This window comes from Rutilus rutilus (assembly GCF_951802725.1).
Source record: "Rutilus rutilus genome assembly, chromosome: 3".
NCBI lineage: Eukaryota > Metazoa > Chordata > Actinopteri > Cypriniformes > Leuciscidae > Rutilus > Rutilus rutilus.
Window position 1 is genome coordinate 6,384,138 of NC_140211.1, and position 19,133 is coordinate 6,403,270.

General features: G+C 38.1%; 4 protein-coding genes across 4 annotated transcripts in view; 1 reads left to right on the forward strand and 3 right to left on the reverse strand.

Moving 5' to 3' along the window:
- The window catches only part of LOC311287724 (Fc receptor-like protein 5), a 211,413-nt gene that overhangs the window by 153,069 nt on the left and 39,211 nt on the right, over window positions 1-19,133 (forward strand). The window lies entirely within an intron of this gene.
- On the reverse strand, window positions 11,832-12,934 carry LOC311287740 (histone H2B-like). The gene has a single exon (XM_084404770.1). The coding sequence runs from the start codon at window positions 12,754-12,756 to the stop codon at window positions 12,382-12,384; it is 375 nt and encodes a 124-aa protein (XP_084260896.1). The 5' UTR covers window positions 12,757-12,934; the 3' UTR covers window positions 11,832-12,381.
- LOC311287748 (histone H4) lies at window positions 13,088-13,608 on the reverse strand. Its single transcript, XM_084404778.1, has one exon. It carries the CDS (start codon window positions 13,595-13,597, stop codon window positions 13,286-13,288), a length of 312 nt encoding a protein of 103 aa, XP_084260904.1. The 5' UTR covers window positions 13,598-13,608; the 3' UTR covers window positions 13,088-13,285.
- On the reverse strand, window positions 14,498-14,990 carry LOC311287730 (histone H2A-like). The gene has a single exon (XM_084404760.1). The coding sequence runs from the start codon at window positions 14,973-14,975 to the stop codon at window positions 14,589-14,591; it is 387 nt and encodes a 128-aa protein (XP_084260886.1). The 5' UTR covers window positions 14,976-14,990; the 3' UTR covers window positions 14,498-14,588.

Sequence of the window (19,133 nt, forward strand, 5' to 3'; positions counted from 1 at the left end):
TAGCTCTACCTGCTCTCCTCTCTCATCTCCATCTCCTTCTCTCGTTCTTCTTCTCTCAGTCGCTTTATCTTTACCTGTAAATCTCCCCTTCCTGAAGCTGAGCTTAGATTGATACAGTCTTTGCAAAGTGATTATTTATGTCGGTCGTTTAACATTTCTATCGTAAAACAGCCGTTTAGTTTAACCACTTGCACCTTATCTCGTGAAGCGTCGCGTTGGGATTCGCGCGCGGCCGCGGCTCGCGCTTCTGTGAACATAAATCCCGCTTGCTTTGATCGGTCATCTCAAACATTTTTCCATTGCCTACGAGCGGTGTTTGAGTGCTGAAGCAGCTCAGATGATGAGGTCGGTTATCGCCGCCATATGCGAATCATTGCAGCACCAAATTAGAGTTAATATTAGGCAATTATTTCACAGCGTTCATTATACACACAGGAAAAATGACCGGAGACCTCAATGGTCGGTACGGCCCTGACTCGTAGGTTATTTGGCCGCTTCAGTTTCTAGAGATGTTTTATTATTCTGGCCTTTTCAGCGCCGCCTTTGCGCCTATAGGCTATTATCCTCGTTTTGTATCTCTTATTTTTTGTTAGCACATCTCTAACAAAGTGACTTTTTTGGGGGGGGGGGGGGGGCTGCCAGAAAAAAATAATAAAAAAAATAGTGGGGCTGCGCTATGACTGGAGCCTATAGGGAAAGCATTCAACCCAGTGCCATGACAACACCGGCCCTCCTGGCCAATAAAACAGACCGGCCCACCGGGAATTCTCCCGGTGCTCCCGATTAGCCAATCCGGGCCTGGACTCGAGCCAGAGAATATATGCTGTATGAGATAGAACAGGTATAGTGTAGTTTAATTATGGTGTTATCTGACCATAATCCGATTTTATGTACTGTTTCTCTTCCTTGTCAGCCGAGAACATTTTGTGCAGCTAAAAGATTGTATGGTCCTCTAATACCTAATTCACATGTAGATTTTAATGTGTCTTTTGTGGAGAAGCTGCAGTATAGGAAAATGGACCTATTATCTCCACATCTTGGTGTAGAAGAAACTATTAATAGTTTTAATATTATATGCACAGAAACACTAGACTGTATTGCACCTTTGAGACAGGTGAGCAAAAAAAATAAGTCTCCCCCTTGGTACAATGAACATGTTAAATCTGTGCGAAGAGAGTGTAGAAGATGTGAACGTAAATGGAAGAAAGACAAACTACAAATTTCGTATGAAATTGTAAGAGACTCCTTAGGTAAATTCCAACAGGCTGTGAAAACTGTTAGGTTCAGATTTTTCTCAGACATTATTGAGAAGAATCGTCAAAACCCAAGAGTCCTTTTTTCAACAATTGATGTATTTCTAAACCCTAGATTAGAGGTCCCTGGAGTTATACCTATGGATTTATGTGAGAATCTTTTGGAGTTCTTTGTCAGACGTATATCGGACATCCGAAGGAATATACAACAGTGTTCATATGAGCCTATGGATATACCTGTAACTCATGTTGTGTTGTCTGATTTTGAGCCTATTTCCTTATCCACACTTTTAGATATTGTTTGTAAGTTAAAGCCGACAATCTCTCCACAAGATATTATTATTTAAGAAAGTTTTTGAACTGAATGGTCCATTTGTATTATCAATAATTAATAAGAGTCTATTGTCTGGAATTGTTCCAACTTATTGTAAACATGCTATAGTGCATCCGTTGCTGAAAAATGCTAATTTAGACAAGAGTGTGCTGTGCAATTATAGACCAATCTCAAAGCTTCCCTATCTAGCTAAGATCCTGAAGAAAACAGTCTTTATCCAACTTGAGTCTTTCCTTACTGACAATACTATCGGTGAAGTTTTTCAGTCGGGGTTCAAAAAACAACATAGTACAGAATCTGCATTATTAAAAGTATTTAATGACGTTTTTATGGCCACAGACACTGGGGACGTGACCTTACTTCTACTATTAGATCTTACAGCAGCGTTTGACACAATTGACCACAATATTTTAATTTCACGCTTAGAAAATTATGTAGGTATTCGAGGTATTGTCTTAAATTGGATTGAGTCCTACTTCCAAAATAGAAGTTTTTCAGTGCAAATGGGAGAATGTACATCGAGCTCAGTGCCTTTATCATGCGGTATTCCCCAAGGATCTATTTTAGCACCAGTCTTTTTTTGTCAGATGATAGCCTACTCAGTTGTATCTACCCTTAAAACCAACTGTCCCTGCTGCTGTTGAAAGGCTGGCAGAGTGTCTTGGGGAGATTAAAAGGTGGATGTCTGCAATTTTTTTTGTGTCTAAATGAATCAAAAACTGAAATGATTTTATTTGGTCCTTCAGAGTCCACTGACACATCTAAAATTAAATTGGGCACACTATCCCCTTATCTGAGGCATCAAGTAAAAAACTTAGGTATAATCTGCGATAGTGCACTGAAATTTGATAAACAGATAAATCAAGTAGTCAAAATGAGTTTTTTCCAGTTAAGATTAATCGCTAAAATTAAGTCCTTTGTAACACGGAAGGACCTGGAAAAGTTAGTTCATGCATTTATTTTCTCAAGATTGGACTATGGCAATGCATTGTATTATGGTATTCAACACAAAAGTTTAAACAGACTACAACTAGTCCAAAATGCGGCCGCAAGATTACTGACAGGCACTCGGAAAAATGAGCATATTACCCCTGTATTAAGAGAACTACATTGGTTGCCGGTTTCCTATAGGATTCATTTTAAGATACTTTTATTTGTTTTTAAGGCCCTTCATGGTAGTGCTCCGACATATAGCTGATCTAATCCAGGTGAATAAACCAAAGAGAACACTGCGCTCAAGTCATTAAACCTCTTGGTAGTCCCGCGGACGTATAGGAAAATGAGAGGAGATCGCTCTTTTGCAGCCGCTGCTCCCAAGCTGTGGAATAGTTTACCTCCTTATATTAGAGAATGTTCCTCTCTTACAGAGTTCAAACAACATCTGAAAGTTTACTTTTTCACTTTGGCATTTGATCATTCATGAGTGCTGTGCTAGTGGTGTGTAATAGGTAATTATTAATGCCGCTTAGATTATGAGGTTGTCTATGGCAATGTTTAGAATTTAAATGTGTTTTTATGATTGCTATCTTATTCTTTGTACAGCACTGTGGTCAACTTCTGTTGTATTATTGTGTGCTTTATAAATAAATTGAACATTGAACAATTATGGTTATAACTTATTTGTCATCTGCTTTTATCCACTATTAATACAAGCCTGCTGTAGCAAACCCCGTCCGAATGATGACCAAAATAACGTTATACTGATGAGTTCAGTGAAGTTTATTGTACATCACACAAAAGATGAAGCGTTAGTTTTACTCCAGAGAATCACTGTAAGACCTGAATAAACACAGTATAAGAAGTGCGTATTAAAGTCTTATCCATAAACTCCCTCTCTCTCTCCCTTTCATTATCATCAACATACACAGCGAAGTACACAAAACACTCGTTACAACTAACAGTAAACAAATATATACACACCTTTTCAGTGGGTGCTTAATAAACTGGTAAACCTTATATCCGTAAAATGACTGGATGAGCTGTCATAAAGTGCGCGCTCTCACTTTCATTTCTGCCGTGGTCAGTAACGTAAGTCCTGTCACTCTGGAGACCGTAAGCTGGATCACGAACAGTACAGATCCATCCTCGAGTAACATTGAGAGTAAATGAAGACTGCTATGTTCATTCTTACATCCAACAACAGCACACCTCAATCGCTTAGGAGACATTCTTGTCTACAGCTGCTCAAGCGTCGAAACACTGGCGGACTCTGTGTCCAGCTCACTCATGGCGGGTCTAGGCTCAAACTGCAGTGTCAATCAACAGTCGTGGGAGGGGCCTGTGCAATTCTACGTCACATTGCACCGAATCTGAGAACAGCTCATTCTGAGACTGCTTATGATTTATTGAGATTGTAAAAAAACCACTGGGTGGATTTTTATCATTCTAGGGTGGTTTTGCTCACACACTGCCAACACACATTTATGTTCAAACACCATGTAAAAGTGAATTTTGCATAATAGGTGCCCTTTAACCAGAGTTTTGCTCATAGACTGTAAAAAAATATGGATGTAGCGTCCGTGACATCACCCGTAGGTTTCTGAAGAGCATTTTTGAAGCCTAAAGTGGCCGTCGCCATCTTGGAGCTTATTCAGTCCATTTTAAATTCTGATTTTGGCCGCCTCTCAAATGGGTTAAACCATAGATATATATATATATATTTCCTATGAAGTTCAAGTAAATGCGCTAGAAAATCCGCGCTCATTCAAGGATGTGGATTTATTGCATGGACTGAGATAGCGCCGACACCTGCAGGATTTCACCTGACGGTACATAAGCATATTATAATCAATCTGTTCCGTGAGAACTCCAAAAAGCAACGAAATTGTCAGACATCCATTAGTGCATGTTCACAGAGGAAAACAACTGAAATACAGCGCTGGTTGTTCTCTCGAACGATACTCGACGACAACGACGGAATCCTAAGCCGCGGGCGCAGTAATGGGTGTATTAAATTGTATGACATAATCCCGAAAAAAAAGCACAAAAAACTGCAGAGATGGCAAGTTCAGCAGCTAACATTTGCTGAGGTGAAGTGACGGCTATAGTAACAGCAGACAAACGGCTAGCAGTGACATCAGCGGCAATCCACCTGTCACTCAAGTGGCCACTGGCCACACCCTTAATTATGCAGAACTTTAAATATTAATCAACGAAACGGATGAGTTATAAACAAATTCACCCCCCTCACAGTTGTTATGAAGGGCAAAATTAGCTGTATTGACCAAAGCCATAGAGAACCAGGCTGTAAACATGTTTTTTTTTCTGCTGTAAAGTTGGTAATTTTAACATGAGGGAGATACAGATTTGACTCACTTGTAGAGCTGGGCGATTTTTTTTTTTTCCCTAAAAAACTCGATTTACGATTCGATTCGATTTTTTTTCCCCCATTTAAAACAAAATAACTGCGAACTGTAAATATATTTTAAAAATATATATTTATTGTATTTAATTAAAGTGCATCAACATAAACAAATTTTTGTTTGTCTGTTAGGATAGTCACTGTCAGATTACACGATTTTGACTCCTAAAAATCTTGTCATGTCGTGGACAAGAAACATATCAGACTACACGTTGTTTTACGACCAGTCATCGCGAGCCATCTCACACACTCATTCACTCGCACATATAGGCTACACAAGCTCACTCACATATAGCCTACACACACACACACACTCACTCTAAAAAATCGATTTTTTGAAAATATGAATCGATTTGACCTACCAACTCGATTTTTAAATCAAATCGATTTTTTCCCCAGCCCTACTCACTTGTGCAGCCAGCCTCAAGCGGCCAGTCAATGAATTGCAGTTTAACTCACTTCCGTGTTGGTTTCAAGAGAGAGACGGGGAGGTTGCCGCTTGGTTTTGCTATACTAACCAAATGGTAAAGTATTGTAATCAATCCACCATAACAAAACATGGTTTCTAAACTTTTGCTATAATAAAAACCATGGTTAATTTAGCAAAGGACCCTGGGAACATGTCCTTAAAAGAACAGCTCATCCAAAAAATATATAGTTCTCTCATTATTTACTCCATGTTGTTCCAAAACTGTATGAATTTCTTTTGTAGAACCTTAATTAAGATATCTTGAGAAATGCCTTCATTGTTTTGTTTTGTTTTCCCATACAATGGGTTCCAATGTTGTTTTATTCCCAACATTCTTGTGTTTCACAGAAGTCATACAGGTTTGAAAATACTTTCCTTTTGAAAGGACATTTATTTTTGGGTCAGCTAGGCCTGTGAACTCAAATTGTCTGGAGGGTTTGAACCAGTGTGCCTTTAAGCAGAGTTTACATACATGGGGGGTGGTACATAGGGGGTGGTGTGGCGCAATGGATTAGACACATGCCTTTGGTGTGAGAGACCCGGGTTCGAATCCACTGTGAGACACCAATGTGTCCCTGAGCAAGACACTTAACCCCTAGTTGCTCCAGAGGCGTGCAACCTCTGACATATATAGCAATTGTAAGTCGCTTTGGATAAAAGCGTCAGCTAAATGAATAAATGTAAATGTAAATGTAAATGTACATGGATTTCTCTGCGACGTCATCACTGCTTGCGCACGCAACCTGGAGGCAGAAAGACCCGCGGTCTTCATACCGGAGTAAAGGGTTTAGGCTAGTAGCATAGTGGTGGTGTTGTCGCTAAGTCAAAATGCCAAGGAGTTGTTGCGTAATTTATTTACATGCAGGCCTATCTGTTGTGTTTTATCTGCTCATTTAAATTATACATGTTGCAAGTAATTCCAAATCTAGGCAAATGGAAGAGTGGGACAGAAGGAGGAAGTTGTATGTTATATTCTTTCTATTCATAATTTGACGAGCTGCACATGACCACATAGCACGTAGTTGTATGCATCAAGGGATTTGTACACTCTAATAATTTCTCTTGTATACACACTTGGTGTCTGAATAAGATAATTATATATATATATATATATATATATATATATATATATATATATATATATATATATATCAGGCCATACAATTGCTGGACACTTCTTGTCATCCACAATCCAAAGATCGTCATGTATTGCGTAGGGATCCGGCAAGATCTCACCATTGCTGAGAGTAAGTTTTTTAATATAATCGCCACGGTCGGAGGTACTAAGGCTTCCCACATAATCCATCGTCAAATCTTTGATTTACAGTAAAGTAACGTTATATGTGTGCAGTCATGAAATGTTGCAGGTCGTAAAGTAACGTAAACAAGGTTAACTTATATAAAAGCAGATTCGGGCTCTATAGATGCTGCACTGCTAACATTTGCTATTACATTACTAACTTAGTCTAACATGATAATTCATACATGCATCACAGTATGTCCGGATTTTGATTCGTAAACAGTTGGACGTTTTACATAATGTTATATTAATATGAAACACAAACAAACAGATCCAACTCTGAAATTGCCGTTTATTATTGAGTCAACAAGAAATTACAAACAATGCGAAATCTACGTTAATTACAATGTTCTTTTACAGAACTCGGCATAACAGATAGCGGTTTTCTGCCTCCTGGATGCGCGTGCATCCGGTATTGTTTGTATACAAGAAACCCGTGTATGTTCTGCCTGTATTTCACGTGTATTTTAACCCTTGTGCATTGTTCAGATTCACTACCCTTTCGTTATTTTCTTGACTGAAAACAGCCACTACTTTAAACTACTGTAAAAATGTATCAGATAAATATTTTTTTCAATTTTTTTTTGAATAAATAAATTAATCAACCTCAGTCCTGATCAAAACTACTAAATGTTTTTTTTTTTTTTTTTTTAAATCAGGATTTTAACTCTTTAATTGCCAAATTCATAAATGATGTCACTGATTTGGGAGAGAGAAAAAAACACACAAAATGAGTTATTTTCAATATAAAATGTGAATGTGGACTGGATTTTTTTTTTTTTTTTTTACCTTTTATCACAGTCTTGGACATGTCAAAGATTAGAAACAACATTGGTTTTGATGCATTGTTAGTTTTTGTGCAGCATCAGATGTGAACTTTTTCTCCCTCATTTACTGTTCGTGGCTGTTTTTGCCCCATTGACTTCCATTATAACCACATTTTTTTGATTGCAAAGCCATGACACCATATAATCATGCATTTTTGATTGTTGATGGTTTTCCCTGTTGGGAAGAGGTAAAATTCGTCATTTTTACTGTTGATAACCAGGTGGCACCATTAACCCTTTAGATAGGCCTGTGCAAAAAAAACACGCTTAGTTTCTGGCTTTTACAATGTCATTTATGTCATAAATCTCTTTATCAGTGCAGAATAGTTTTCCAAACTGAAATTGCTGAAAGAGAAATAAACTAACGAAAGTCAAGAGCCCAACTAAATCAAACACTGATCACCATAATGGTAAATGAAACAATAAATCATCAACATCTAAACCTCTGTTAATTCGCAGTAAGAACTTCTGTAGACGTCTGACAGAAATAAAGTCAGTCTGGTTAGTAATAGGTGAAGCTGGTAATGCTGTTTGTGGAGTTGTTTAATCCTCCTCTGTGAGATCTTCAGAGATTTAAAGTATTTTATCTTCAGTTGATTTCATCTAAGACTGTGGCTGGAGTCAGTTGTAGTTTCTGTTCTTGTTGTTTCACTTTCCTTCAGTGATTCTGCTTGTTAACAGCAGGCGTCCGGATGTTTGAAAGAATGTTTTAGGAACATCATACTATCCTTTTAAAAACATTCCTCTAACATTATGAAAACTGGACATTTTAACGTTTCGATAACCAAAACATAATGTATGGAAAACATTCTTAGAACTATAATTTGTGGGACTTAAATAATAATTCAAACTGCGTTCTCTTTTTAAAGGTCCCTGAGAGCAGTGAAGAAAACAGATGGCAAGAGAGAAACACCAGCAGAAGAAATGAACCTGAGTCCAACTGCTCATGACTGAATGAAAGAGAACTGCACTGCATTATCTGCATACATATTATATAAGGAAATCTAGCTTTAATATATACTAAAACATTTTCTCTAATGAGCATTTATTTTTAACACGTCTTATTAATTAGTGCCTGTATTTTTGCCAAAACAAGATGATTTTTCTTATAGCATACATGTGTTGCATTACAAGTAACACATATTTTTATGCATTTAATCTCACTTTATATTTACTTGCTGCTGACCTTCGATGATTCAGTTACACCATAAGCAAAAAATGACTTTATATTTGTTGTTATTATTGCTGAAGAAAGTGTTAAACTCTCTTCACCTGCATCATATTCTTCTGCAATCTTGAATGGCAGCAGCTGAAGAGTTTGTTTGAGCGCCCTCTATTGTACACGCGTGGATTTGCATTTCCTTCAGCCTTATTATTTCAATGTTGGTGTGAAAGGGCCTTTACATTTGCCCAAAAATATGTTTTTATTTTTATTTTAATAATAATAATAATAATAAACAGCCCATGTGAGGAAAAGGTATTTTTCGTAAAAAGTACATTTTTAAGGGAGTAATGTTATATTGTCATTTATTACTTTTCAAAGTAACTCTCCCTGACACTGTTCATATATAGCCTACTGTTTTCTTACTTTCATTTATTTCATATTTGCTGTTATTTGCTGAAGTTAACAAACTGTAAGCTTTCTATTTGATAAATAAAGAGTGACATGACATTTTCTTTGCGTGACTTTTTCATATTTGTTAACTTAAGATTACAAGGGTTGAAAAAAAAATGTATACAAATTTTGTTTCTAGATTGTTGTTATTCTTAAGAACAAAAGTTATGACCATATTCTAAAAAGTTCAGGTCAGGTTCAGGTGTTTTCAGTGTATTTTCTGATTCTCTGATGCTGGGACTAAATTGCCCAACAAAGGAAAAGTAACTACACAGAAAGCATTTGATCGGGTAGATTGGCCATTTTTAGAACAAACATTAACTGAGATGGGCTTCAGTGAAACATTTACCTTTTGGTTTCGGCTGTTGTACAAGAACCCCAAATCAAAAATTAGAGTTAACGGACAATGCTCTGACTTTTGTGATATAGAGAGAGGCGTAAGAGAGGGTGATTCTCTCTCACCCATTCTCTTTGCTCTCAGTATCGAGCCTCTAGCGGAGGCAATAAGACAGGATGTCCAGATTGAGGGGGTTGAGGATAGTGGGGGCAGGGTTCATAAAAGTTCCCTTTTCGCTGACGATATCCTGCTCTTTATAAAACATCCCCTTACTTCAATACCTCGACTAATGCAATGCCTAAAAGATTATGGAGACATTTCTGGATACAAAATTAATCAAAATAAATCAGAGGCAATGATGATATCAGGAATATGGCCTAAACAACTAAACGAGATGGTGTCACTGATCTAAACAAGGATTTAGGTACTTGGGGATTATTATCACACCTGAAACTACAAGACTTTTTGAGGCAAACTATAATAAGCTAATTAATCAAATAAGGAGTGATCTAGTTCGTTGGGAAGTTCTTCCTTTATCTCTGAGTTGAGACCGTAAGGATAAACCTGCTCCCACGTTTCCTATTTCTATTCCAGTCGTTGCCCATAAGAGTTCCAATTTCCACTTTTAATATATTAAACAAATTAATTTCTCAATTTATATGGCAACACAAAAGACTCAGAATTAAACTTAAAACACTTCATCTGGCTAAAAATAAAGGAGATTTGGCTTTGCCAAATATAAAATTGTATTATTGTGCAGCTCAACTAGCAGCAACTTGTGACTTGGATCAGTGGAGATGAGGAAGCAAAGTGGACTCGAATAGAGCAAGGGGAAGTAAAGGGTGCACAACTGTCTGCCCTACCCTTTATGGATCTAAAACATGTCAATAAAATGAAGATTGAAAATGAATGGATAAAACATACAATAAAGGTATGGGCAGAAGTAAAGAAAATGCTTAAGGATGTTGGATCAATTTCTCGAGCTGTGCCCATAGTGGGTAATGTAGATTTTCCACCTTCACTGTGTGACCATGGTTTAGGAGATGGGCAGTTAAGGGCCTCTTTATTTTTAATCAGCTCTTTGAAGAAACACACTTAAAGTCTTTCACACAACTTCAGGAACAATTCAATCTTCCCTCAAGTGATTTTTATAGATATTTGCAAATAGGCATTACATTACAAACCAAGGAAAAAGAAAGAATTGGCAAAATCCCAATTGGCATAGAACAATATTTTATCACAATTTCAGAAAAAACGCCTCCCTGTTGGTAAACATGTTTCTCATCTTTATAAAAGATTGTTAACAGACATGGTTGGAAACACTTACAATATTAAGGAAAAGTGGGAAATATAAGCTAATAGAGGATGAGTTATGGGATAAACTCTGTTATAGGTGCCATAAGGGAATTAATAGGATTAATGGAAGGAATTTGACTGGAAAATTAAAATACGTTATTTTCATACTCCTCTGGTTATTTCAAATTTTGTAAAAGACCCCTCTGCAGCTTTATGCTGGAGACAATGTGGTAAAACAGGTGACCATACACATATATTTTGGGACTGTCCAGTAATCCTTGCGTATTGGAAAAATGTTAAAGAAGAGGAGAAAATTGTAAAAAGAGAAGTTCCCTCAAATGTACAGTTTTTCTTACTGGGTGTTTTATCAGTTGATGTTTTCAATGCTGACCAAAGATATATTTTACGTGTATTACCACTAATTGCCAAAAAAACATTACTGCTAATGTTTAGTCTGTGAAATCACCAACTGTAACTGAATGGAAACAGAGGCTAAAACAGATTGATATGATGGAAAAAAATTACTGCATCATTACAATTGAAAACTGATCTTTTTAATCAGAGATGGCACATGGTTAAAGAACATTTAAATCAATGAATTAAAATTTTTTTTTTTTTTTTTATAGGCCTACATTATATATTTTATATCATTATATGGCTGTATATTATTGTATCATGTTTGTTGATATATGAACATTCATATTAGGTGCAGCAATATATATACATATTTCTTATTATTATTATTATTATTATTCTCTGTATTATTCTTATTTTATCACTTGTCTCAGATAATGTTCCTTTTGTTTTGTGCTGTGAAAAAGATAAATAAAAAAAATAAAAAAGATTTATAAATAAATAAAAACAGACAGAGAGCTTGAACATACTGTTTGACTCTCATATGGGTGTTACAATTCACCCACTATTCTATTCATTTAAATTACATTAAGGTTGACAAATCAAAATGTGTGAACAACTAGTGAAAAATCTATAGTGCAACACAGACCTCTGATATACTATAGTAAAAAACACCTTAAACTGATTCAATCTGCATTTTATGAGGGAAGAGGAAGATGAACTATCTCAGTTACTACTGTAAACATCAGAGACAAGAAGCCGGATTGTCAAAAAAAAAAAAAAAAAACACATTCAAATATAAATGTTAATGATAATAATGTTTTTGCATTCACAACATTTGCTGAAGACAAAAGCCAATATGTTGTTAGAACATTCGTTTTTCTGTCTATATAAGAAAAGCAACAAATAGATTTAAAAGATATCTAGATTTTTTTTTTTTTAAGTACTTTATCTTACAGCAAAAATACAAAATGAAACCCTTGAAATAAGTCGATTTTATGTTATGACATGAATTTTAGTCTGGGAGCTTAAACCTTGTCTGCGAAACCAGCCATAAATGTCTTATATCTTATGTTCTACAACATCTTCCTCTATATAGGTAATTAAATCTACAATTCAAATGCTCTTAAAAGGAGAACATGAGAGAACAAAAAATAAGAAAAAACAACACTCTTTTAAGGACAATATGTGTGGCTCTTAAAAGAGCCTTTGTGTTGTGAGTTGAGCTGACTCCTCTACTTTGAGCTGGTGTATTTGGTCACAGCCTTTGTGCCCTCAGACACGGCGTGTTTGGCCAGCTCTCCGGGCAGCAGCAGACGCACGGCGGTCTGGATCTCTCGAGATGTGATGGTGGAGCGCTTGTTGTAGTGAGCGAGACGAGACGCTTCACCGGCGATGCGCTCGAAGATGTCGTTGACGAAAGAGTTCATGATTCCCATCGCCTTGGAGGAGATCCCGGTGTCGGGATGAACCTGCTTCAGGACTTTGTACACGTAGATCGCGTAGCTCTCCTTCCTGGACTTTCTGCGCTTCTTTCCGCCCTTGCCGGCGGTTTTAGTGACGGCCTTCTTCGAGCCCTTCTTGGGTGCGGACTTCGCTGGTTCAGGCATGATGATTCAGTCAGAGAAACTCAAAGACCAAAAAAGCTGTGATACTACAGGCGGGCTTTTATGCACTGCTCTATGCTAATTTCCAAAGGGAAGTACGGCCTTCTCTGATTGCTAGTTTTCCTGGACCAACCCATAGAATGATTTCATTGGTTATATTAAACGTTCCTTGACTTGTGGGACACCCAATCACAGGCTTTAAATGTTAATTCCGCCCATCGCCTCATGTCCTACTACCATCCCCCATTCTATAGTGTTTCTTTGTTTCATTTTCCAGCATTTTTCGTAATGCATTGCACTGCAGTATTAAATATTGAAGGTACAATATTGATAATTTCAGTTTAATCAACTTGAAAACAAAATACAATTCATACTGCAAAAGCACATATATTATTACTATATTTAATTGGCACATAAAGACCAGAAATAAGTGTTATAGTAACGATTTTATAACCACTTGGAAACTTGTTCTTTGTGTGTAAATGTGTGTGGCTCTTAAAAGAGCCGTTGGGTTTTCTTCTTCGTGGATCTCTTAACCCCCGAACCCGTACAGAGTGCGTCCCTGTCGCTTCAGCGCGTACACAACATCCATGGCGGTGACGGTCTTTCTCTTGGCGTGTTCAGTGTAAGTCACAGCATCACGAATGACGTTCTCCAGAAACACCTTCAACACACCGCGAGTCTCTTCATAGATCAGGCCAGAAATACGCTTGACGCCGCCACGTCGAGCAAGACGACGAATAGCGGGTTTAGTGATTCCCTGGATATTATCGCGAAGAACCTTTCGGTGACGCTTAGCGCCTCCTTTCCCGAGTCCTTTACCGCCCTTTCCTCTTCCTGACATGACTGTAGATATTCTTCAAATCACAACAGCAGATGATAGCAAAACTACTGGGGAAGAGGAGTTTATAGTCAGCTAGCGGACCTAGTTGAAACCACATTCATGGGCGGTTTTAGTACGTCACCAGTTGCGCATTACCAAGTCGAGGTCAGTCTTTTGATGCCTTATACTAGTGGAAATAAGTAGAATTTAAGTAATATTAATAATTCTGTATAACTATAGGGCTTCAGTCATTTTGACCCGCGAGGGAAGGATTTGTTACAGGTCGGAGAGGATGAGGGTTAATAACTATACATACAAACATACAAATGATATAACTAAATATAATATTATTATATTACATTCATTTCCTTACATTTGCTTTTGGATTTAAATATATAAAAATAGCATTTTTATAAGACCACCATGGCATATAGAAGTTCCTATTTAAAAACACCGTAATATGGAAATCATCTTTCATTGAGTCTTAAAAGAGCCTTTGGGTTTGTGTTTCTGCTGTGGATTTAAGCGCGCTCTCCGCGGACGCGACGGGCCAGCTGGATGTCTTTGGGCATGATGGTGACTTTCTTGGCGTGGATGGCGCACAAGTTGGTGTCCTGGACCGGGCCAAAGACAAAGCTAGAAAATAGATTAAATCAGTCTTATATTTGTCATAACCCATAATTGTTCGATTTATATTAACTAATATAAAAAATTGAGACGTGAAAACGAATAATCACATACAGTGCAAAAAATCTTTTCATAGCACAAAGGGGGAAAATAACCGCGCAGCGCCATATGTTCATAATGCAGCGTGTTGTTTGCTTTAAAAATTCTTAGATTTCATATACGTTTATTTTTAAAACAATATTAGCAACGTACGGTACAAAACTGATTTAATTCTATGCCGGGCTGATACCAACTTATATAGTGATACAATTTATGAAATAACTCTCGGAGGGAAATTGTGTGGCTCTTAAAAGAGCCTTTGGTTTGAAGAGAATCTTCCGTCAGTCTACTTGGCCTTCGCGGGCTTCTCGGTCTTCTTGGGCAGCAGCACGGCCTGAATGTTGGGCAACACACCACCCTGAGCGATGGTTACTCCACCCAGAAGCTTGTTCAGCTCCTCGTCATTGCGCACCGCCAGCTGCAGGTGTCGAGGGATGATGCGGGTCTTCTTGTTGTCCCGAGCGGCGTTTCCAGCCAACTCCAGGATCTCAGCGGTCAGATACTCGAGCACAGCGGCCAAATACACCGGAGCTCCGGCACCGACGCGCTGGGCATAGTTGCCTTTACGGAGAAGCCTGTGAACACGGCCGACGGGGAACTGCAGTCCCGCCCTGGAAGAGCGACTCTTGGCCTTAGCGCGAGCCTTTCCCCCGGTTTTACCTCTTCCACTCATTGCGGCTTAAGCTTGTTTACGATTAGCGAGAGGGACAAATTCAATGCAGTTGCCAGTTGTGAGGTGACTTATAAAAGAAAGCGTGACAGTCTCCTATTGGCTGAAATCTGAAAACATTCCCGGCCAATCAGTGATCTTCCCTCTGAACACCAAACCCCCCTTTCTGCTACTGACACTCAAACACGTCACGCTGTAGTTTCATTTAATGCCGCTAGTCTTCCTTTTAATGGGTGACTTTATTTTGATAATGATGATGATGATGATATGATAAAAATGTGTGATTACAAGTTAAACACTTCGGTCATTAAGCATAATAGCTTTAGTTTAATTGTATAAATATGTAAACATGTATAATATGTATTTATGTATAATATACATTTATGCATTTATGCATTAATACTTGAGACTTGATCAAAAACATAACATTCCCAAATGGGCCTGTTCATTTGCTTTCACTTGTAACATAAAGGAAAGCCAATGCCACTTTTGACCAATGAAATAACACTCTTTACTATTAACTAGTGGGTGGCTTCTAAAATAGTTTATTTTTTATTTTTTATAAAACAAGTAAAAAGACTGAGTTTATTTCTTTTTTTGGCTGCTGTCTTTTTAGGCTTGGCTGCTTTAGGTTTGGCCATTTTGGGTTTGGTTAAGGCTTTGCTGGTTTCTTTGTCTTCTTAAGGCTCTTCGTTGCCTTTTTAGCAGCGGTTTTCTTCACCTTCTTCAGAGATTTCTGTGTAACTTTAAGAGAAAGATGCAAAAGGTTTATAACTCAGTTCAGAATGACACCTTTTTTTTTCCACTGTTTCCACCAAGGCAGTACGGTTTTAACTCTTGTAGCTGTTGTGTATTAGTTGTCTATACTGATTACACTGAATTCGGGTAGGATTGGATTTTGTACCTAATCTTATTTATCTCAATATATAGGCTAATCATCTGTTGAACACCTATTATAGTTTTTTTCTGTATGCATTTATTGAGGTTTAATAACCATAAAAGTGATATCAACCAACGTTGGCAGCCCTTTAAATAAATGTCATTGTTCAGTCTAAATGAGTTCAGTTTCTCTCAGGTGGTTTCGCAGTAACTTTATAGCGGAAGTCATGGTACGTTCTGGGTTCTAACTTTTCAGAGGCCATGGGTGGGAGAAAACTGAAATTAGATTTACAGCAAAACACATCACTTACATTTTCACATGTTGCAGAGGCTTCTTTCAGCTCACTGAAGATGTAGTCACTTTAGCAGCTGCTTGTAGAGCAAATATGACTGTTAAAGTCTTGAGTTTAAGAGGCTTTGTTAAAAAGGTCATTAGTTATAAACCTTCTGATTAAATCTTTTTTTTTTTTTTTACCTACCTACATTTTCTTTCTTTTGTTCTTCTTCTTTTATTATTATTATTATTATTATTATTATTATTATTTATTGGAACAACCACATATATAGGCTATACCCCCATAAGGGATACTGCTTATATCTGAGATATGAGGTGACAAATAAACAGGTTATTCCCAAATATCTACTGACCAAGTCTCTTTCCGGACACCCTGTGGAGGGTTTCAAACTTAACCGGCAATTTACCTTTAAGACGACTGTGCTTTCAACAGCCAACCTATTTCTTCAGGCCTAATAAAAGAGTTGAGCTCATAGTCGTGGTTTGACTTCTGCTCTGTTTCTGCCCTGTGGTTTTAACCAGAGTAGAGGAAACATTTATGCATGATCTGCATCTTTAGTTTCATACACCTCAAAATATCATCACAAGATCAAAGATTCAAAGAATGTCTGTGTCGGTTTCATTGACTTTTTTTTCTTCTCTAAAAGGAGGGCAGTGAGAAAGGTTTGTCTAAGTGATGAGAGATCTACCCTTTCCCACTACTATCCTTTTAGAGAATACATTAACATGGCTTTAACCCTCTAATGGCATGAATTTTTATTTTGTGAGGGAAAAAAAGTTCACCCCATTTTTTGGGAGCTTGGGGGTCCCTGATAATATATTTATCATAAAATGTGTCCAACCAATCACAAACATCCAACAAATCAAATAAACAAACTACTACTAATTATATCTAATACCTCATGTATAAATGTTTCTCACATTTCATATACATATATAAACCAAATACACATGCACATGCATACACACATTACTTTACTGACTGACCCCTAACTGACCCCTGACCCACTAACTAACCCCTGACCTCCCAACTGTCTCTCAAGCCTGATTCAGGGATCCTCTCTTCCTGACTCTCCTCAAGCTCACTGTCAGAGGGATTGACCCGATCATGTTCCTTCCGCCCATAAAATATTATTGTGTCCAATTCCTGTAAGTATCAGTAAAAACATTTCAAGTCATGTCAGAAAGATGGTAATTACGAGTTGAACGCACATGAACTGCACCACAAAGTCATAATTACAAGTGGGAAGCAATGGCGGAAACAAATAGTTTTCAATCATAAATGTATTTCTGAATACTGACAGTATACAATGTAGTTTTTACGCATTATGTGTATTGTCAATGAAGACGAGAGATAAAGTTTACCAGAAAACACTCATTCAGACATGAGCTGAAGGGCTTGAGTGACCAAACTACATTACCCAGCATTCTTTGCAGCATACTACTACTACTACTACTACTACTACTACTACTACTACTACTACTACTACTACTGCTGCTGCTGCTGCTGCTGCTCCTACTACTACTACTACTACTACTACTACTGCTGCTGATGCTGCTGCTGCTCCTACTACTACTACTACTGCTGCTGCTGCTGCTGCTGCTGCTGCTCCTACTACTACTACTACTACTACTACTACTACTACTACTACTACTACTACTACTACTACTGCTGCTGCTGCTGATGCTGCTGCTGCTCCTACTACTACTACTACTACTACTACTACTGCTGCTGATGCTGCTGATGCTCCTACTACTACTACTACTACTACTGCTGCTGCTGCTGCTGCTGCTCCTACTACTACTACTACTACTACTACTACTGCTGCTGATGCTGCTGCTCCTACTACTACTACTACTACTACTACTACTACTGCTGCTGCTGCTGCTGCTGCTGCTCCTACTACTACTACTACTACTACTACTACTACTGCTGCTGCTGCTGCTGCTGCTGCTCCTACTACTACTACTACTACTACTACTACTACTACTACTACTGCTGCTGCTGCTGCTGCTGCTGCTCCTACTACTACTACTACTACTACTACTACTACTACTACTACTACTACTACTGCTGCTGCTGCTGCTGCTGCTGCTGCTGCTCCTACTACTACTACTACTACTGCTGCTGCTGCTGCTGCTGCTGCTCCTACTACTACTACTACTACTACTACTACTACTACTACTACTACTGCTGCTGCTGCTGCTGCTGCTGCTCCTACTACTACTACTACTACTACTACTACTGCTGCTGCTGCTGCTGCTCCTACTACTACTACTACTGCTGCTGCTGCTGCTGCTCCTCCTCCTACTACTACTACTACTGCTGCTGCTGCTCCTCCTACTACTACTACTACTACTACTGCTGCTGCTGCTGCTGCTGCTGCTCCTACTACTACTACTACTACTACTACTACTGCTGCTGCTGCTGCTCCTACTTCTACTACTACTACTACTACTACTACTACTACTACTACTGCTGCTGCTGCTGCTGCTACTACTACTACTACTACTACTACTACTACTACTACTACTACTACTACTACTACTGCTGCTGCTGCTCCTACTACTACTACTACTACTACTACTAATAATAATAATAATAATAATAATAATAATAATAATAACTAGATAAAAAAGTTCGTTGAGACAAACTTTAAGTTGGCTTGAGAAAGTTTGGACCAGAAAGTTTGGAAAGAAAGAAAGTAGTTTTAAGTTTAAATTAGTTTAAAGTTTAAATGAGGTGGTTGCTAGGATGTTCTGGGTGGTTGCTATGGTGTTGCTAGGCAGTTGCTAGGGTATTCTGGGTGGTTGCTAGGTGGTTGCTAGGGTGTTCTGGGTGTTTTTTAGGCAGTTGTTTCTGGGTGGTTGCTGTGCTGTTAGGTGGTTGTTAGGGTGTTCTGGGTGGTTGCTATAGTGTTGCTAGGTGGTTGCCAAGAAATTTTGGGTGGTTGCTAGGATGTTCCTGGCGGTTGCTATGGTGTTGC